Consider the following 19,066-nt stretch of genomic DNA (forward strand, 5'->3'; position numbering starts at 1 on the left):
AGGAGCTTGAAACTTCTATTCCAGGGTTCTCTGATACGCTGAATCTGATGGTGTGATTTTCAATAGAGTTCTATGACTTTTAGGGGTTGTTTCCCCCTTTTTTTAAAAATAAGAATAACCGATAAGAATATGAAATTGAGAACGGACCCACATTTGTAAAAGTAGTAACTGACATTTTCACGTAATTGCTTTTAAATTTGTCAAAATGATTATTAACTGACCCCCACCCCTCACATTGAAAATAATACAATTAAGCTTCTCTATGCAAAGCCACATCCGGTGGGGGGAGTATAGGGTTTGAACCCATCTCCTGAAATTTTTTGTGACTTGTAAAACGTTACAAAAATGCATATAAACAATTTTCGATGCTTTTTTTAAAGTTTTTGTGAAATGTTTTTGTGAAGTTTTTGTGAAGTGAAATGTTTAAAATTTTTAAACATTTCACATAATTAGATAATTATTAAAAACCATTTGATAAGCTGTTCTCAAGGATGGCATCAGCAGCAGACGAATTAATTTCCTGGACGATCAGGACAACTAAAGTGTGATTGAGCTTACACTCTCCCATGCCCTTCCTTATATTCCCTTCGAAAACAGAAGTTAAAAAAATGCCAAATACAACCTGTAGGTATAACAACTACAGAGTGAGTGTCAGGTGAGAAATGTAGATCAGGAGTGATCGGAGTGTCATTGAACGTACATTGCCCTACTTACCCTCCTTCCAAAGCCCTCAATAGTGAGGAGGAGCATAAGGAGCAACGATTTTATTTCTTTTTCTTTTTTTTTATGCTAGAAATAATATTTTAAAGGTCGATTTTTTTCTAGTGGAGAAAAAAGGGATTGGCTTTCATCTTCTGTATATTCCAATTCCTAGCGATGACCTGGTATTCCCTGTCGTACATCCCCTATGCGAGGGACTTGGTGAAGAAAACTGTCAATACCTGCCTTGCCTAAGTGCCATTTTATGAATGTAACTTTGAGTTGGGACCACAAGGACGACCCAGTTTATTTTTGTTGTGACTATTACTCTTAAGGTTTCTCTTCCCTGTACAATTATATATATATATATATATATATATATATATATATATATATATATATATATATATATATATATATATATATATATATATATATTCAGCAGCACGATTTTAATATTTCAAAATAAGACGACAGTTTTGCTATCATTTAAATGCTCATCCATCTAATGCTTTATCTGTTGAATGCATAATATTTAAAAAAATTTTATATTTAAAATATTTTTAAAATCACGAATAATATTTTAAAAATTGGTTTTTCTTGTTTGTTTATATTTAAAAATACAGTGAAATCAAGTCAGAAACATATAAAAGTGAGAGAATTTCTTGTTGCTTCAGCAAGCTTAGGATATGTTCCAAGAAAAAGTGATATCACAATTTTAGCTTGGTCAATGAATACTGAACTAATCAATCCAATGGTAGAAGCCTTGTGTCAGTCTTGTTATGTCAATGTTGTGTTAAGTATTTTTGTAAGTTTCTTGTCAGTAACTGTTCCAGATAAATTTCTTATACAGTTGTAGGCTAATCGTAATTTTTTTTTTTATACAATTTAAACATATTTTTTGTTTAGAAAACAAATGCAAAAATTAACTATTAAGTATAAATTAATTATATATTATTAATAAGTTATTTATTAGTTATCATGATAAATTATTATATTTATTATATGTTATTACGTTTATAAATTATTAAAAAAAATAAATCTAATTTTAAAACACAAATTGAATATGTGGTTGTTTAAACTTTTTTTTTACAATCTAAACAATTTAAGTGCTTTTTGAAAAAAAAACGTTAAATTGTAAAATTGTCGGTTAATCGTTTCACAGGGAAGATAAACTTCAAAGGAAAAGTGTGACTAGAAAATGACATTTTTTGTTATCAAAATTTACTTTTACATCACATTCTGATTACCAGACTAACGACATGATATCACATAAAAGTTTATTATATAACTATTGTGTTACTAAATGTTTCAATGTTAGGCCGCAAAAATTCTAAAATTGACGTGACAAGTTTCGTCGACGGAAAATTGCACGCCCCTCTCCTCCAATCTGAATGGGATGAGTCCATGCCTCAAATCTTTTTGCGCCATTTTGTTTAGTTTACATTATTTTGATTTTCTTTTTTCAACAAGTCATATTTCATTTAATCTAACATGTTAGCTATTGTTCTAATTAAGTATTTAATGTACTGCACCACGTATCTCATTTGTTCTACACTTTATCTATATTTTATCTATACTTTATTGTTACTTTATACTTTATCTATATTCTATCTATACTTGACCTACTATAAGATCCTCATTCATGTAATCTATAATAAAAACCTTCACAGCGTTCTGTTCCCTTACAGGCACGCTGGCATACAGTTTTCTTTCATTGAATCCAGTTCAAAGCTGTTTTGCCCAACCCACTATTCACTCGCTCTTTCCCATAACTGCTCTGTGTAAAGAATACCAATATTTTCAAGAAATGGCTTTCATTTAAAAGAAACAAATTAATATTTAAAATTAAAATTTACTAAAAAAAAATTTATATAATAAATATTATTATTATTGTATTATATTATAATATTATTATATTGTTATTTATAATTTATAATATTATACATTATATTATAATATTACTATATATTATATTTATAATATATAATATTATTTATATAATATATATAAATAATATTATTGCAGTATAGAGGCGAAAGCCTTTTAAACTTGTTGTTTAAACTTGTTTACCATTTAATCAATTTAAAACTGCTTTTTGAAAAAAAAAATTGTTAAATTGTCGGCTAATCGTAAAATATGTAGGGTAATCGTTTCACAGGTAAAATGTTTAGGAGTATCTAACATTGCATATTGCAAATACCAAAATGTTCAGGGGTTCGCACATAGTTTTTGTTAGTGAACCCTTTGCATCTTTCCAAAGATCCTGTAGAAATTCATTCTGTTTTGGCTGTAGTGCAGTGTAAGTAGCTTTTGCCTAAATTGGTACACTGGGACACTTACATTATTTGTTGACGTGTCCGATATCTGTCATTCTGCTATATTTATGTTTGCCAAAAACAAATGCCATTGGTGGAAATATTCTTTGTTTAACAATACCATTGTTTAACTAAAAACAAACAATAAAAGCAAACAACATTTGAAAATTCTTGTGTAATGCTTGAAGATACCGAATTTTGATCAACTTTTTCTTAAAGCTTAGGTTGTACTCTAGGAATATTCTTTTTGGAAAAGAATGTAATGAAAGAAAAAAAAAACAAGAAACATAAATATGAAAATTAAAGACATTCCAGTAGATTTTTTTTTTTTTTTTTTTTTTTTTTTTTTTTTTTTTGCAAATGCTAGTTACATCTTGTGTATAGTCATTACTTTTTATATTTTTTGCTGAACCCTATTTTTATACCCTTAGCCTACAGCTTTAGACGTGGTTTTAATGATATGTGAATCAGTAATATTTGTTTAATTACGAAGTTTTTCGTTGCCGTTTTGGACAGTTATGTATCTCCAATGTCTTTCTAGTAGAATAACCCACAAATACCAGTGCACATAGGGTACAGAGATCTGATCGTTCAGGGGTAAGAATATTTCCCAAGTGGGTATCTCTGATGCAGTGTTTTGATTATTATAATAATGTAGACATATATAGTAAATTTGTGGCATATAGAATTGACACTAACTATTTGCGGGTTATATTCTATTTCAATTTATCATCACCCTAGACTTTTTCTCCCTCGACGTGCAATGATAAAAGAATTAAGTGGCATAGATTCAGCTGTAGGATGGGGAACATTCAAGGTAATAGAACTATAAAAATTTCTGTTTATGTAAAAAAGGTTTTCTATTTAAGAAAATTCTTTTTTTTATTATTATATAAGAAAAAGGACATACTGACTTTTCTTGTAAGAGGTTACCTTCATCTACTGACCGAGCTTATATTTTTGTTATTATTATTATTATCATTATTATTGTTATGTCACTATTAATATGATATTTTATTATTTTATTATTATTTATTTCTACTTCTTATTCATAAGGTGGGGCTACTTGTATTTTGAAAAATGTCAGAAAAAATCCATTTACAGTATGCTTATTCTTGTATGAATGTGTTATTTAAAATTTCATTGTAAACACCGTGTGTTGTGCTGACATTATTTAAGTGCCTTGTATTTTGATTTTTGTAATCATTAATCGAAATATATACCGTCCTCATATCTCGAATTTCACTTGATATGAGTCTATCTTTAGTGACATAACCTAAAAATCAACCCCTGGTGGATAAATTAAGTTGAACGGTATTCTTGAAGTGCAGCTTTTGGTCCTCCTCAGTTCAACACACAGGAGGTGTTCCTGGGAGGATGAAAAGGGAGTAAATGCTGCATAGAGCTGCTCAAACATATTTTTCTACGTACTCCAATTCTATTTTTGGTGGCGAACGATTTGTATCCACCTTGTATCCCATTGCAGCTTCTGCCTTCCTCTTCACCTTCTCTTCCAATTTTCTACCGCAAAAGCAAAATGTGTACAAAATCCAAAATTTTGTTTTGTTGGGTATTTGTTTTGACCCACTGTCTTTTAAGCAAACGTGACTATCACTACGCTGTTGAACCATCTAAGCAACTCTCATGTAAAGCTTGATTCAAATTTAAGAATGCTTATAATTGCCTACCTTCAAATATACCCCTCTCTCTCTTTCTCTCGCCCCCCCCCCTCTCTCTCTCTCTCTCTCTCTCTTTCTCTCTCTCTCTTTCTCTCTCTCTCTTTCTGTCTTCCGAGGGTCTCCTGCTTATCAAAACACTTGAGACACTCAAGGAAAATAATATTACGTGCCAAGTCAACTAGTATAAGTAATTGCAATTGATCTTCTCCCTACTCCTTGCTCCCTTCTCCCTACTCACTGCAGTAACCTTAATAGAAAAATGCGGTTCTTCTTTACTTGCCTGGTCACTGGGCGGAAAGCTTATAACCTACATAGTTGAAAGTAAATTTTTGAGCTTCCCTTTTCCTAACTACTTCCCCTCCGAAAAACCTTCTTGACCTCCCTATGGGACAAATTTTCACACGTGGTATAACTACTAAATCGAACTAAAAGATTTGAAATATAAACTTATAAACTATTAAAGAAAAAATAATTTTGGGAAATCATCAGAAATATTAGGAATTACATTACAATGAATGGTAATTCGACCAAGCGCTTTTTTAAACAAAATTGAGCAAAAAAAAGGTGGTGTTGGCCGTTTTGGCTTTGGAACTGATCGGATTTCAGTATTTCATTCACAATGAAGAGGAATTGTCTACGAAAACCTGCTCAAAGAGCGCTTATAACAGCCTGAGACTGCTATTGACTGTCATCATCATTTGGTCAACGCTTTTGGAATATTTTTATTTGCGATATACAGTTGCTACAACGAGATCTATTTAGGTACAAACAATTGTCTTTTCTTACACTGTACAAAAGAAATATATTGCACATTACCTTACAATGGCACGTGGAACAAAAATTAAACTATTACTATATTATTTTAAACAATTACTTGTTTAACCTAATGATTCTAATTAGCTTGACCGTTAATGAATTAAATACAGATGTGCTACCTGGATGTTAATCTGGAACTTTAGAGAGATGTTTTGACTCTTAAACCATATAGAAAGTTAAAGTTGGTGGAAAAGAACCCTAAAGATGTTCAATGGTGACTAAGAAAAATTGATTAAACCTACAAGCTCTATAAGCATGAGAACTAAGTGCTCAGTCATTATTAGAACAACATTTCTAATGGAAGAAATACAAGCCGTAGAATACGAGAAATACGTAACCAAATTTAAAATGTCAATGTCAATTACTTATTTAAGGGGATTCGATACCTTAAAGGATCACCCTATCTCATCCATTGTAAAATTGTTTCGTTTGTTTTGCTAAGCTATTTGGAATTAGTTGGGCCATCTTGCCATAACTTGTAGGGCATGGATAATTGATCGGAATAAGTGACAGAAAACTAAAAGCCGACATTTACTCTCCCGAAATTCTAAGGAAAATCATTTAACCTCTCCCGTTTTGTGCCGGAGATAGAAATATTTAGTTTTGACGAAACCAATATCATTAGAATGTGTGGACTTTGTTTCTCTTTTTCCGATTAAACAGAGTCGAATTTTAATTTAAAGTTCAGGAAAGTACAGCCCCTAAAAATGTTCTAGCATACCTGCTAGGAAAATGCTAAAAATCAGCCAAAAGGAAATATAATTTGAGCAATTTGGTAGCTTTGAGAGTTCCCTGTGGTGCTACGAGCTTTAATTAAAAACCTTGCCAACACAGGGACGTAAAATTCCTTTGTCTTTTAAGCTAAATATCCATAGATTCTCAATAGCTCTTGATAGTGGCTAGTCCCCTTTGAGAAATAGGCAAAGGGCCCTTTGTCTTTTGAGACGGTGAAAATGATTTTAAAGTATCGAATCCCCTTAACGTACGGATTTCAATCGCCTTGACAGTTGGGATATTGATAAATAAAATACAGATGGACCATTTGAATATTAATTTGAAACTTGAGAGAGATGTTTGAATTTTGAAATAATTTAAATTTGGCAGAGTAAAACCCAAACATGTTCATGATTATGGTGGCTAGGCCACCATATTAGCCACCAACAATGGGGGCTAAGAAAAACCAAGCAGGTATTCAAGTTCTATAAGCATGAGAACCTAGGGGCTAAAGGCCTGTAGTCATTATTAGAGGCAACATTTCCGATGGAAGAAATGCAAGCCCTCTTATTTGTTTATAATTCACCAATGGTTTAGCCGTTTCGAGTTAATAAAAATGACTGCATGCATAACAAATATTAATCTTTAGAAATGTAGCGTACAAAAAAAATAAATACTGATATAATATTGCTATTCATCCCACTCTACTGGTTCAATGGAGAGGGATTAATCCCACTTTACTTGATGCTGAATTTCTTTAAATGCACCGTTTGCTATCCAACAAAAAAAATTATAAAGAAACGAAACGTTTCACTATTATTAACTAAAAACTTAACAATAAGCAAACTAAAGCATTATTTAGGTAATTAATATAATTGAAAATATCTACTATTTAAATAAAATTAGTTAAACAGTAACTAAATAAAGAATAAGTATTAATCAAATGAAAAAGTAAACTAAACGTAGCAGGAGTGTCACACTAGTTCTAATTCGGGTTCGTAGACTTCGTTTTATGACTCCGTACTTCGTAATTCCGTATTATGCTTGATTGACATCTTATATACATATAAATACTGACTTTCCAGCTAACTAAGAAAACAATAAACAAAAGTGAAAGACAACGAACATAATAATATTCTTGGGTACTTGTATGATATACGCCCTACCGCTTAAGTTGTTCATTCACGACGCATTATAGAACCGGTTTATTTCGTTAGTTTCTTTCAGCTTAGCGTGAGACAAGACAAAGAAAAGTGACAGAATAGATGGGAAATATCTAATTTGCGCCATATATTTGCACATTAGGGGGGGGGGGTGGTAAAGTATGTGAACAGTATGAAATTAGAAAACAATTCTTATTACTTAACATGCAGAATAATTGTACCTAACACATTAGGCATGCAAACTTGATATACTTTACCCCCCCCCACCTATTGTGCAAATATAGCCCAAATGTGTTTCTAAAGTATTATGTTTTAATCCTACTTTGGTATATTTCATTAGGATTGAGTGTCAGAGAAACATATTAGAAGAATATGAGGTAGGGCGTAAATCATACAAGTACCTATTCTTGGAATGAGCGTTCTTAGTCAATTGCATAAGCCATAAGTGCAATGAGAAGTATGAAAGACACTGCTCGGATCCAATCATAAAACAGTTGACACTCATCAATTAGCCGACTATATCAAGTTGTAGTCATTTCATCTTCCATAAAAAACTCCTCTACTGGATATGCTGTCTCTATGTATTTCTGATAAAATCTTTGAAATGCTCTCCTGGAAAAAGAAAAAAATTATAGGAAGGCGTGGACCATACGACCAAGAAGACCAATAGAGTATTTGTTATTCAAGACAGTAAAATGCCATCTAGGAATCGCAGCGAAGACCACTAACACCATCTAACATTTGATGTTTCTTGGGATTTTTTCAAGCTTCTTAATTGTTTTTTTGTTCGGTAAGTGAGACCAGACACTTGCTACTACACTAGTTTTGCCAACTCTACTAATTATACTAATTTCAGGTCATTAATACAATAAAAAAGGCAAAGAAACGCTGAATGGCACTGGTGTTTTTTGTCAACACTAGCACCAGTACCCACTATTGTTAGATACTCATCTTTGTGCCTATAAAATATAAATCATAATCATGAAATTGCAGTTCTTTGTTAAGAAGTCTCTCTTTTGTATTAGCGATGGAGTTTTTTTTATTTAATGAAACCCTAGGGATCTGATCAAATGACTAACCATTATAATCCTGGTAAAGAGTGGGGGATTGAGGGGATGGCAGCACCCTTCATATAAAGGATAGTTTCTGTTCGTCTCGAGGTTTAATGCCGCTTTTTTCTTTTCTTTGAAAAGTTAGTTTTTATTGTTGAATACTCTTTAAGAAAGTGATATATCTTTCATATAATTTTTATGTCTTTTTGAATGCTTGAGTTCTTTCTTTGGGTTGTTCTGGCAGGATTTACATCTCAACTAATCAATATCCATTTTCAAATATTGAAAAATTATGCATTCTGTGGCATTCTGGCAGATTAACCTATATTGTAAAAAATTTTTTGGAAGGTTTTCAGTACTTTTTATAACCCATGTGAAAGGCTTGCATTATTTCTACACGCGTTGACATAAATAAAACCTGTATTTTGTCTCGATATTGCGCTCTCAGTTTAAAAGGGACATTTTCAAGGAATTCTACTCCTCATCAAAGCATCCTCTATAGCAGTGGTTCTCAAATTTATTTAGACACTGTACCCCTTTTTGCCCACAAAATATTTTAGGTACCCTTTTTCAGTTACCGATACTAAGTAAACTATAGCTAAAATATAATTAAAGTTGCCAGTACTAGAGTTAAAGGGTTGTTTTATTTTTTGTTGGCTGGTTGAGTACCCCCAAAAATTTTGGCGTACCCCCAAGGGATAGGCGTACCACAGTTTGAGAATCACTGCTCCATAGGGTGAAATTACTTAAGAGCTCTGGCGAGTAAGTATGAGCGACAATGAGCAGTAAAAAAAGGCACGAAGCGTTTGGAGCCTGATCATGCTGAAATTTTTAAGGTAAGCTCCTGGACCGACAGCGGGATCTCAATTAATAATTTTTAGCCTTTTTGAGTAACTTTGAGGTAAGAGGGCTAACGTTGGTTTGATAAACCCTTGAAATTGGGAAGATTCTAGTTGTAGTTAAAACTGGTTAATATTTGCACATTTTATTTTTTATGAGATTTTTTTAGAAAAAAAATCTCATAAAAATCTTGATATACGAAAATATGCTTATAAAACAAGCATAGATTGTCCCATCCCTCCTAACTCCGTGCAAAAAAAAAAAACCATAGATGTCAAAGTTTTACGAAGACATTAATATAGTCGTGCAGGTTGTGGCACTGGTGGATCCAGGGGTCGGGGGATCCCGGGCCCCTCGAAGATTTTTTCTAGCGCCCTCATTCCGTGTTTTTTCTGTTTTTCACTATTTATTTTGAATAAACTTGCCAATTTGCTCAATTATTGGTGCCCTTGTCTTACCCCCCCCCCTCTCTCCCAGATTTTGCTGTAGTTTCGCCTCTGGACTATGATAAAGCTTTCAATTTAAACAGTGACTATGTCGAATTATTGTTATTCTATTTACTGACTTTTATATTCGCACAAAGGGCCAATCAGTTTGATTTTATCTTTTCTTTGACTAGCTTAAAGTTTCATATAGGATGTTTTATAACCAATTAAGTTTTAAAAAAGTGCGGCTGTTTGTCCCTGCAGAAATAAGGAATAATTACCTAACGGTAACGCGTTAAAGATAGAAACCAATGAAGTTAAAGCACAGTTTTTACCATGGAATCATATAAAGCTTCTCTCCTTTTCTCTTTAGTCTTGCCTTCAAATAAATCAATTTTTGTGCCACAATCCAAAGCACGTTTGATTTTCAAACTAAATATTGCAGGAAAGCAGAAGGACTGTGTATCTGAACTTTCCCCTATTAGGGTGCAGTTGTTTGTCAAGGAATTATTTTTGTTAGATACACAGGATGCAGCAAAATAATTTTGATAATAATAAAAGTTGTATTTCTCAACTCAAGTGATCTCGGGAAATTAAGAATAGGAGAAAGTGGATTAGAAAGTCGATAGGATTTACTTAGCTTGAGAATGTGAAGCGTAAAAATAAGTTATAAAAACGGAAAACCTACTTATTTTTCAGACGTGAATTCCAGTTAAGTTATTAATATTGGCTTTTCTTTAAAGAAAATGGATATGACGATTGAAACGATTATCAAAGCCATGAAGTAATTCAGTACTTTTTTTTAGCAATGATCGGTTAAGGATGGAAAGCACCTTGCTTCTAAGGGCAAAAAATAAAATTACAGAATAATAGATTTGCCACTTTCAGTTTTGGAAATCTATGGAGGATAATCTCAGTCAACTCGGTATCATTAATCCAAAATGTATTATTTTACAGTTTTGTGAAAAAGGCTTTTTGTTGCTTATTCCAATACATTCGTTTCATTGTTTCACATCGCTCTCCTTTTGGTCAAAAGTATTCTTGCCAAAAGACTTTTTGTGACCCATCCTAATATGCTCGTTTGATTGGTACGAATCACTGCTTTTTGTCAAAAGTTTTTTTGCCAACATCCTTTTTTCAAGTGCGTTTTATAACCCATTGTAATTCACCTCGTTTGATTGGTTCAAATCGCTCTTCTTTTTGTCAAAAGTCTTTTTGTAACCAATTTTAATCCACCCGTTTGATTGGTTCAAATTGTTTTTCTTTGTCAAAAGTTGTTTTGCCATAAGTCTTCCTGTCAAAGGTTTTTTTAAGCCATTTTAATGCACTCATTTTATTAGTTCAAATCGATATTTTGTTTTGTATCAATATAATTAGAATCTCTAATTTTTTCTAATTAAATAATGATGTACTTGATACATTTAAATTATTTTCATATTAAAAAATTGCTCAGAATCATGCAGAACCGTAGATCAGCTGATGTTATAAGATAGTTTATCAAAGTTGTATTTGTAAATAAAACTGTTAAATTAAATGCGATCGATCCATCTCATTTGCGGTCCTATATCCTATTAAGGTCTCAAAAAAATTAGAAAGTTCCTGCTCTCTCCTAAATGTGTTTTATCGCTTTTCCTAAAACATGGAAATAATTGGTTTGTTTTCAGCTTTTGATATGAAAATACATTTTATCTTTTCTTGGAGGCAAGATAAAAACCTTCCTTGTACAAGACTCTCCGTCAATAACGATCCAAAAATCTAAAACGTATTTTCAATATTTTTGCTTACCTGTAATATGTTTCAAGTGTAACCGTAACGTATTGTAACGTTTTGAATTATCGAACTCTTCTAAGTTAACCTCAGGTGACGATGGAAATATAATTTCTAATGACAAGATGATAAAACGATACCATGAAATTGCATAAATCCTAGGGTGGGGGGGGGGGGTGAAATACAAGGGATGTAAGATGTGTTGACAGCGTGCCTAGTTTTTCTTGACAATGGAATTCTCCGACGACAAATATCATTTATTTAAAAAAATGCTTACTGTTACTAAAATAAAGTATTTTTCAAGTCTGAGTCAAATTCCCAGAGCTTCAGAATTCCACGCTATTGTTTCTCAGCACCGTTAAAATCTTTTGAGTTACAATATTTAAGATACTATTTTAATGTCGGAAACCTCGCTGATGCTACATCTGTGAATAAACTAAGCAGCATGTACGTTTTTTTCATGGATATTCCATTGTTCTTGAGGGGAGATTTAACGATATTAATTGTGAGGGGCCAAATTCATTTTAAGAATTTAACAAGTATTCAAAAAGTGTCAAAGGAAAAAAAAGTCATAAACAAAAATTGTTGATCCAACTCTCCAAGAGAAAAATTGTATCAAGAGGACGAGATCCCTCTTATAATTTTCAGTTATAAAATGAAAACCATATCTTTTTTTTCCAGTTCATAATGTAATATTCACTATTCATTTCGTTCAAACCTAACAACTTAAAATTCCAATTGCTTGGAAGAAATAGTTTATACACATTTTATGTCTTAATATTAAATGGCCAAAACTGTTCTCCCCAATAATCTACATTATCTTCATGGGTGGCCGGCGTTTACCCCCCCCCCGGGGATTACCCCCCGGAAAATACCCCCGCGTAAATTACCCCCACCCCCCTCAGAAAATAACCCCCCGTGAAAAATACCCCCCCCCCCCGAAAAATAGCTCCCGGAAAATACCCCCCCCCCCCCGCGGAAAATAACCCTCCGGAAAATATCCTCTGCGGAAAATACCGCCCCGGACAATACTCTCCCCCTTGTAGAAAATAAGGCTTTGCATATTTGAGAATTTTATTTTGAGTTTTGTTTTTTAATTTACGTAGCGGGAAGGAATTTTGGTACTTGTGTATTATGCGCCGCTCACTCAAGTTTACGCTGTGTAAAATTCGAGAACATCGGTTAATTTCGTTAGTTTCTTCGTTACTTTAGAAATAAATTTGGGCTCTAGATTTGCACATTAGGGGGGGGGGAGTATAACGGGTCTGCATGCAAAATGGGTTTGGTACAATTATTCTGCATATTAGATAGATAGACAAATAAGTGTATTTCAAAGCCAAATATACGGCCATGAACACAGTAAAATAACATAAATGAAAGGCACAAATAACATAAACTTTGGTCAGCGATCAAACAGTTCGTGGTAATGAACTGTAAGTAAGGAGCGACCCGGCTCAATAGTAACCGAAACTCTAATAAACGTAATTTTGATACCAATGTATATCATCAAAAGAATCGGATCTTTATGCTGATTTCAAATATTTAAGTTTCATCAAGTTTCGTCTTATCCATCAAAAGTTACGAGCCTGAAAAATTTGCCTTATTTTCGAAAAAGGGGGAGGATCGAAAAAGGGGTTACATTGGAGGATCGTTCCATGGAGGATGTTTCCTTGGGGGAAGATACATTTCAATGAAGGGGGCGCCGGATTTCCCAGCATTATTTAAAAAACTATCAGAAATTAAATAAAAAGCAAGTTTTTTCAACTAAAAGTAAGGAGCAACGTTTCATTTGAGTGTTTTTTTCCAATTTTTTTTTTTTTTCAATGACCGTTTTTCCAAGTATTAAATACTATTATTAAGTTAATTTTGTGTTTCATTTAAGTGTTTTATGATGATTGCCATGGGCGCCAGCAAGGGGGGGGGCCGGGGGGCCATGGCCCCCCCTAGAAATTTGGGACTGTAAATTAATTATAAGGAAACCAACGGGAAAAGAGCAGAATAGGGAAAAACATTGAAAAAATGTGTTTTGCCCCGTTTTTATAAACAGTTGAGTCTAAAGGCATTAAATATTTTGGTGTTTGATAACCAAGTTCCAAACTGTCGATATTGTTAAAAAATATCCGTCAAACAATTTGGCATTGCTCAGCAGAACGGATTGCTGGGAGTTTATATCTTAGTTTTTGTAAGTAGGCTATTGTTTTGTGTATTTTTGTTTAATTAACCACTTTTTTCATTTTTATGTACTTTAACTTTAACTGACATATTTCTTCCATTGCCTTTAAAAAAATGTTTGTCTCTCAGCTTCATTAAAAAGAAGCTTTTTGACCTAAAAGTAAGGAGCAACATGCTGGTAGATATGGGAATATAACATTTTTGCTGAATACAGAAACAATTTAATAGTAGAGGAGGAGGTGCTACTCCCATTGCTCACCCCTGCTGCCACCTACAACTTTTTTTGCACCCCATATATGGGCATAGCCTCCCTAGGGAGAACACGTGGTTAATGGGGTCAATGACCTCTTTTTCCAAGATCGATTTATTTTATGTTTCTATGTGTAATAGCTCCGGGGCGAAGGTTGCACATGCGCAGTGAATTCTAACGGGAACAATGTTATTGATCTGGGACTCGAAGGGGAAGTGAATTTCCGAGAACTTGATTGCGTAATCGATCGCGAATGTCTTGGTGTCCAGAAATAGTATTTGTTGTTGTTTTGGTCATGTACATGCTCTCAGCGAATGTCATGGTGTCCAGAAATAGTATTTGTTGTTGTTTTGGTCATGTACATGCTCGAGGCGAATGTCATGGTGTCCAGAAATAGTATTTGTTGTTGTTGTTAGTGCACTCTCTCAGCGAATGTTATGATCCAGAAATAGTATTTGTTGTTGTTTTGGTCATGTACATGCACGAGGCGAATGTCATGGTGTCCAGAAATAGTATTTGTTGTTGTTGCTCTCGCCCAAATGTTATGACTTTCCCGGGAACAGTTAGATCACGTGTTTCCTTCTCAGCCAATCAGCGAGTCGGATACATCCCCCTTCTCAGCCAATCAGAGGGCTTGTTACATATGATTTTCCCCGTTACATAACAATTCACCCTTGAGATTTCGTATATAACGGACACGCAATGTGATTCAATTATCAGAAAGTATTTTGACGCTGTGTAAACAACAATGGATAAATTTGATGAACTTGAAGCCTTGACAACTTCAATTTGCAATGTAAGTACATTTTTTATTTTCAAACGAATTTTCCTTGGATGTCATGGTGTCCAGAAATAGTATTTGTTGTTATTGCTCTAGGCAATGTTATGAGTTTCCCGGAATTTGGAACACCTGTGCTGTCGACCTCAATTCACCTATCATGAATCAATAATTCCCCTTAGAAACAACAAATTAATTTTCCCTTTCTTGACAGATCAATCAATCAATGACATCATCTGTCAGACTTTAAAAATTTCCGCCTAGAAACATTTCTCCAGGAATAGATCCAAGTCATTAATTTCTTTGCCTCGGGAACAACTCTTTTGGTCGAACTCCAAAGGATATTAATAACCACAGGCCATGGAAACAATTAGGCAAGAAACATCTTAGCGATGAATTGTTTTAGCGCGCGAGAAGGTTTCACATTAATTTGAAATGCATTAGCACAGAGATGCCAATAACAAAGGAACACGCTGAATTTACGTTTAGTGATTATTTGGGCGAAACCGTTTTAGACAGGTTATGGAACTATTTCGGCGAAACAGATAGAGACATTTTAAAAGAAGATTTTGAAGAGATTTTGGAAGAGGTTTTGAGTGTGGTCGTTATAATACACAAGTTTCATTTGAACAGTGTTGTGAGGTCCTCTAACCCAACCCCAAAGGGTTCCAATCCTCCTACCCCAACCCCGAAGGAAGCCCCCGGTCCTCAAAGGCCCCCCAAGCTCCCCAAGGCCCTCCCCCGGGCCCCACATGGCCCCCCCGGCCCCCAAGGCCCGCCCTGGGCCCCAAAGGCCCCCCAAGCTCCCAAAGGGCCACCGGCACCCCCAAAGGCCCACCCAGACCCCCAAAGGCCATCCCGGGCCCCCCAAAGGCCCATCGAGCTCCCAAAGGACCAACGGGGTCCCAAAGGCCCTCCACCGGTCCCCAACTGCCCCAAAGGCCCTCCCCTGGTCCTCAAAGGTCCCCTGGGCTCCCAAAGGACCAACGGGGTCCCAAAGGCCCTCCCTGTGCCCCAAAGGCCCCCCAGGCTCCCAACGGCCCACCCTGTGCCCCACCGGCCCACCCAGACCCCCACAGACCATCCCCGGGCCCCCCCAACGGCCCATCGAGCTCCAAAGGACCAACGGGGTCCCAAAGGCCCTCCACCCGTCCCCAAATGTCCCCCAGGCCCCCAAAGGCCCGCCCAGGGCCCAAAGGCCCTCCCAGTGCCCCAAAGGCCCACCCAGACCCCCAAAGGCCATCCCCGGGCCCCCCAAAGGCCCATCGCGTTCCCAAATGACCAGCCGGGTCCCAAAGGCCCTCCCCCGGTCCCCAAATGTCCCCAAGCTCCCAACTGGCCCCCCGGACCCCCAAAGGCCCTCCCCCGCCCCCCAAAGGTCCACCAGGCTCCCAAAGGACCAATCGGTCCTCAAGTGCCCCCCAGACCCCCAAAAGCCCTCCCAGTGCCCCCAAGGCCCTCCACCGGGCCCCAAATGTCCCCCAGGCACCCAAAGGCCCTCCCGGCACCCCAAACGCCCACCCACACCCCCCAAATCCATATCCGGACCCCAAAGCCCATCCCCCCGTCCCCAAAGGTCCCCCCAGCTCCCAAAGGACCACCGACCCACAAGGGACCCACAGACCCTCAAAGGCTCTCCCCGAGCACCCGTCTTTCGTTGATGTGTGTTGTCTGAAACCTATGATTTGGGATGTGTAGTTTGCTACTTCAGGCCTTTCTGAGCTAAGGTTTCATAGTATTTCCTAGGTGAATGTTGTCTGAAACCAATAGTTTGGGATGAGTAGTTTGCTATTTCAGGCATTTATGAGATAGGTTTCTTAGCCTTTCGTTGATGTGTGTTGAGTGAAACTTATGATTTGGGATATGTAGTTTGTTATTTTTGACTTTTCTGAGTTGGATTTCTTAGTCTTTCATAGGTGAGTGGTGTCTGAAACCTATGATTTGGGATGTGTAGTTTGCTATTTTCGACTTTTCTGAGCTGGATTTCTTAGCCTTTCATAGGTATGCGTTGTCAGAAAATTATGATTTGGGATGTATAGTTTGCTATTTCAGGCTTTTCTGAGCTAAGGTTTTCTAGTATTTCGTAGGTGAATGAAGTCTGAACCCAATAGTCTGGGATGAATAGTTTGCTATTTTTGACTTTTCTGAGCTAGGTTTCTTAGTCTTTCGTTGGTGTATGTTGACTGAAACCGATGATTTGGGATTTATAGATTGCTAATTTTGACTTTTCTTAGCTGGATTTCTTAGCCATTCATAGGTTTGTGTTGACTGAAACCTATGTTTTGGGATGTTTAATTTTTTATTTTTGACTTTTCGTATATAGATTTATTAGACTTTCTTTGGTGTTTGTTGACTGAAACCTATAGTTTGTGATGAATAGTTTGCTATTTTTGACTTTTCTGAGCTAGGTTTCTTAGCCGTTCATAGGTGAGTGTTGTCTGAAACCTATGATTTGGGATATGTAATTTGCTATTTCCGACTTTTCATAACCGGATTTCTTAATCTTTCGTAGGTGTGTGGTGTCTGAAACCAATGATTTGGAGTGTGTGGGTTGCTATTTTTTTACTTTTCTGAGCTGGATTTCTTAGCCATTCGTAGGTGTGTGTTGACTGAAACCTATGATTCGGGATGGTTAATTTGCTATTTTTGACTTTTCTGAGCTAGATTTCTTAGCCTATCATATGTGTGTCCTTTCAGAAAATTATGATTTGGGAGGTGTAGTTTGCTTTTTGGACTTTTCAGAGCTAGGATTCTTAGTCACTCATAGGTGTTTGTTGTCTGAAACTTCGAGTTTGGGATGAGTAGTTGACTATTTAAGACTTTTCTGAGCTAAGGTTTCTTAGTATTTCGTAGGTGAATGCTGTCTGAAACTTATGATTTGGGATATGTAAATTACTATTTCGGGCTTTCCTGAGTTGGATTTCTTAGTCTTTCATAGGTGTGTAGTGTCTGAAACTTCGAGTTTGGGATGAGTAGTTGGCTATTTTCGACTTTTCTGAGCTAGGTTTCTTAGCCTTTCATAGGTATGTGTTGTCAGAACATTACGATTTGGGATGTGTAGTTTGCTATTTCAGGCTTTTCTGAGCTAAGGTTTTCTAGTATTTCGTAGGTGAATGTTGTCTTAAACCAATAGTTTGGGATGTGTAGTTTGCTATTTTCGACTTTTCATAACCGGATTTCTTAGTCTTTCGTAGGTGTGTGGTGTCTGAAACCTATGATTTGGGATGTGTGGGTTGCTATTTCAGGCTTTTCTGAGTTGGATTTCTTAGTCTGTCATAGGTGTGTAGTGTCTGAAACCTATGATTTGAGGTGGGTGGATTGCTACTTTTGACTTTTCTGAGCTGGATTTCTTAGCCTTTCATAGGTGTTTGTTGTCTGAAACATATAGTTTGGGATGACTAGTTTGCTATTTTTGACTTTTCTGAGCTAGGTTTCTTAGCCGTTCATAGGTGAGTGTTGTCTGAAACCTATGATTTGGGATATGTAATTTGCTATTTCTGACTTTTCATAACCAGATTTCTTAGTCTTTCGTAGGTGTGTGATGTCTGAAACCTATGATTTGGGGGTGTGTGGGTTGATATTTTTTGACTTTTCTGAGCAGGATTTCATAGCCATTCGTAGGTGTGTGTTGACTGAAACCTATGATTTGGGATGGTTAATTTGCTATTTTTGACTTTTCTAAGCTAGATTTCATAGCCTTTCATAGGCGTGTCCTTTCAGAAAATTATGATTTGGGAAGCATACAAAAACTTACACATTCACACTAAAACTTACATTTACAAAAAAACTAACAATAACACAAAAAATAACACACACACACACACACACAAACTAACCTTACACACACAAACGCACGAAAACTCACAAACACACGCCAAAACTGAAAAACACACAAATACTTACACACACACACACACACACAAAAAACTACACATGAACACAAAAAACTCACACACACACGCACAAAAACTTACACACACACACACTCACAAAACTTACACATAAACACACGAAAACTTACACACACACTCCAAAACTTACACACAAAAAAACTTACACATGCACACGAAAACTTACACACACACACACACACACGAAAACTTACACACACACGCCAAAACTTACATACACACACACACACAAACTAATACACACACACACAAAAAAAAACTTACAAATGCACACTAAAACTAACATGCACACAAAAAATAATAAGCACACAAAAACTTACACACACACACACACACTCACAAAACTTACACACACACACACACACCAACACTCACACACACACACACCAAAACTTACACACACACCAAAACTTACACACACACATACACAAAAACTTACACATGAACACAAAAAAAACTCACACACACACACGCCAAAACTT

At 35.8% G+C, this 19,066-nt stretch overlaps 2 protein-coding genes across 2 annotated transcripts in view; one reads left to right on the forward strand and one right to left on the reverse strand.

The window, feature by feature from the left end:
• The window catches only part of LOC148955815 (vesicle transport protein SFT2A), a 29,313-nt gene extending 28,264 nt beyond the window's left edge, over nt 1–1,049 (forward strand). Inside the window, exon 4 of the mRNA XM_089108359.1 lies at nt 826–1,049. Coding sequence (XP_088964485.1) covers nt 826–954 — 129 coding nt within the window. The 3' untranslated portion in view covers nt 955–1,049. The remainder of the gene's footprint in view (nt 1–825) is intronic.
• Nucleotides 1,050–5,410: 4,361 nt separating this feature from the next.
• LOC148955816 (JNK-interacting protein 1-like) overlaps nt 5,411–19,066 on the reverse strand; it is a 47,066-nt gene continuing 33,410 nt past the window's right edge. The window contains exon 5 of the mRNA XM_089107916.1: nt 5,411–8,001. Coding sequence (XP_088964042.1) covers nt 7,911–8,001 — 91 coding nt within the window. The 3' untranslated portion in view covers nt 5,411–7,910. The remainder of the gene's footprint in view (nt 8,002–19,066) is intronic.

Source organism: Artemia sp. Qi Xiang Cuo, chromosome 2, assembly GCF_049724085.1.
Source record: "Artemia sp. Qi Xiang Cuo chromosome 2, ASM4972408v1, whole genome shotgun sequence".
In the NCBI taxonomy this organism is placed as follows: domain Eukaryota; kingdom Metazoa; phylum Arthropoda; class Branchiopoda; order Anostraca; family Artemiidae; genus Artemia; species Artemia sp. Qi Xiang Cuo.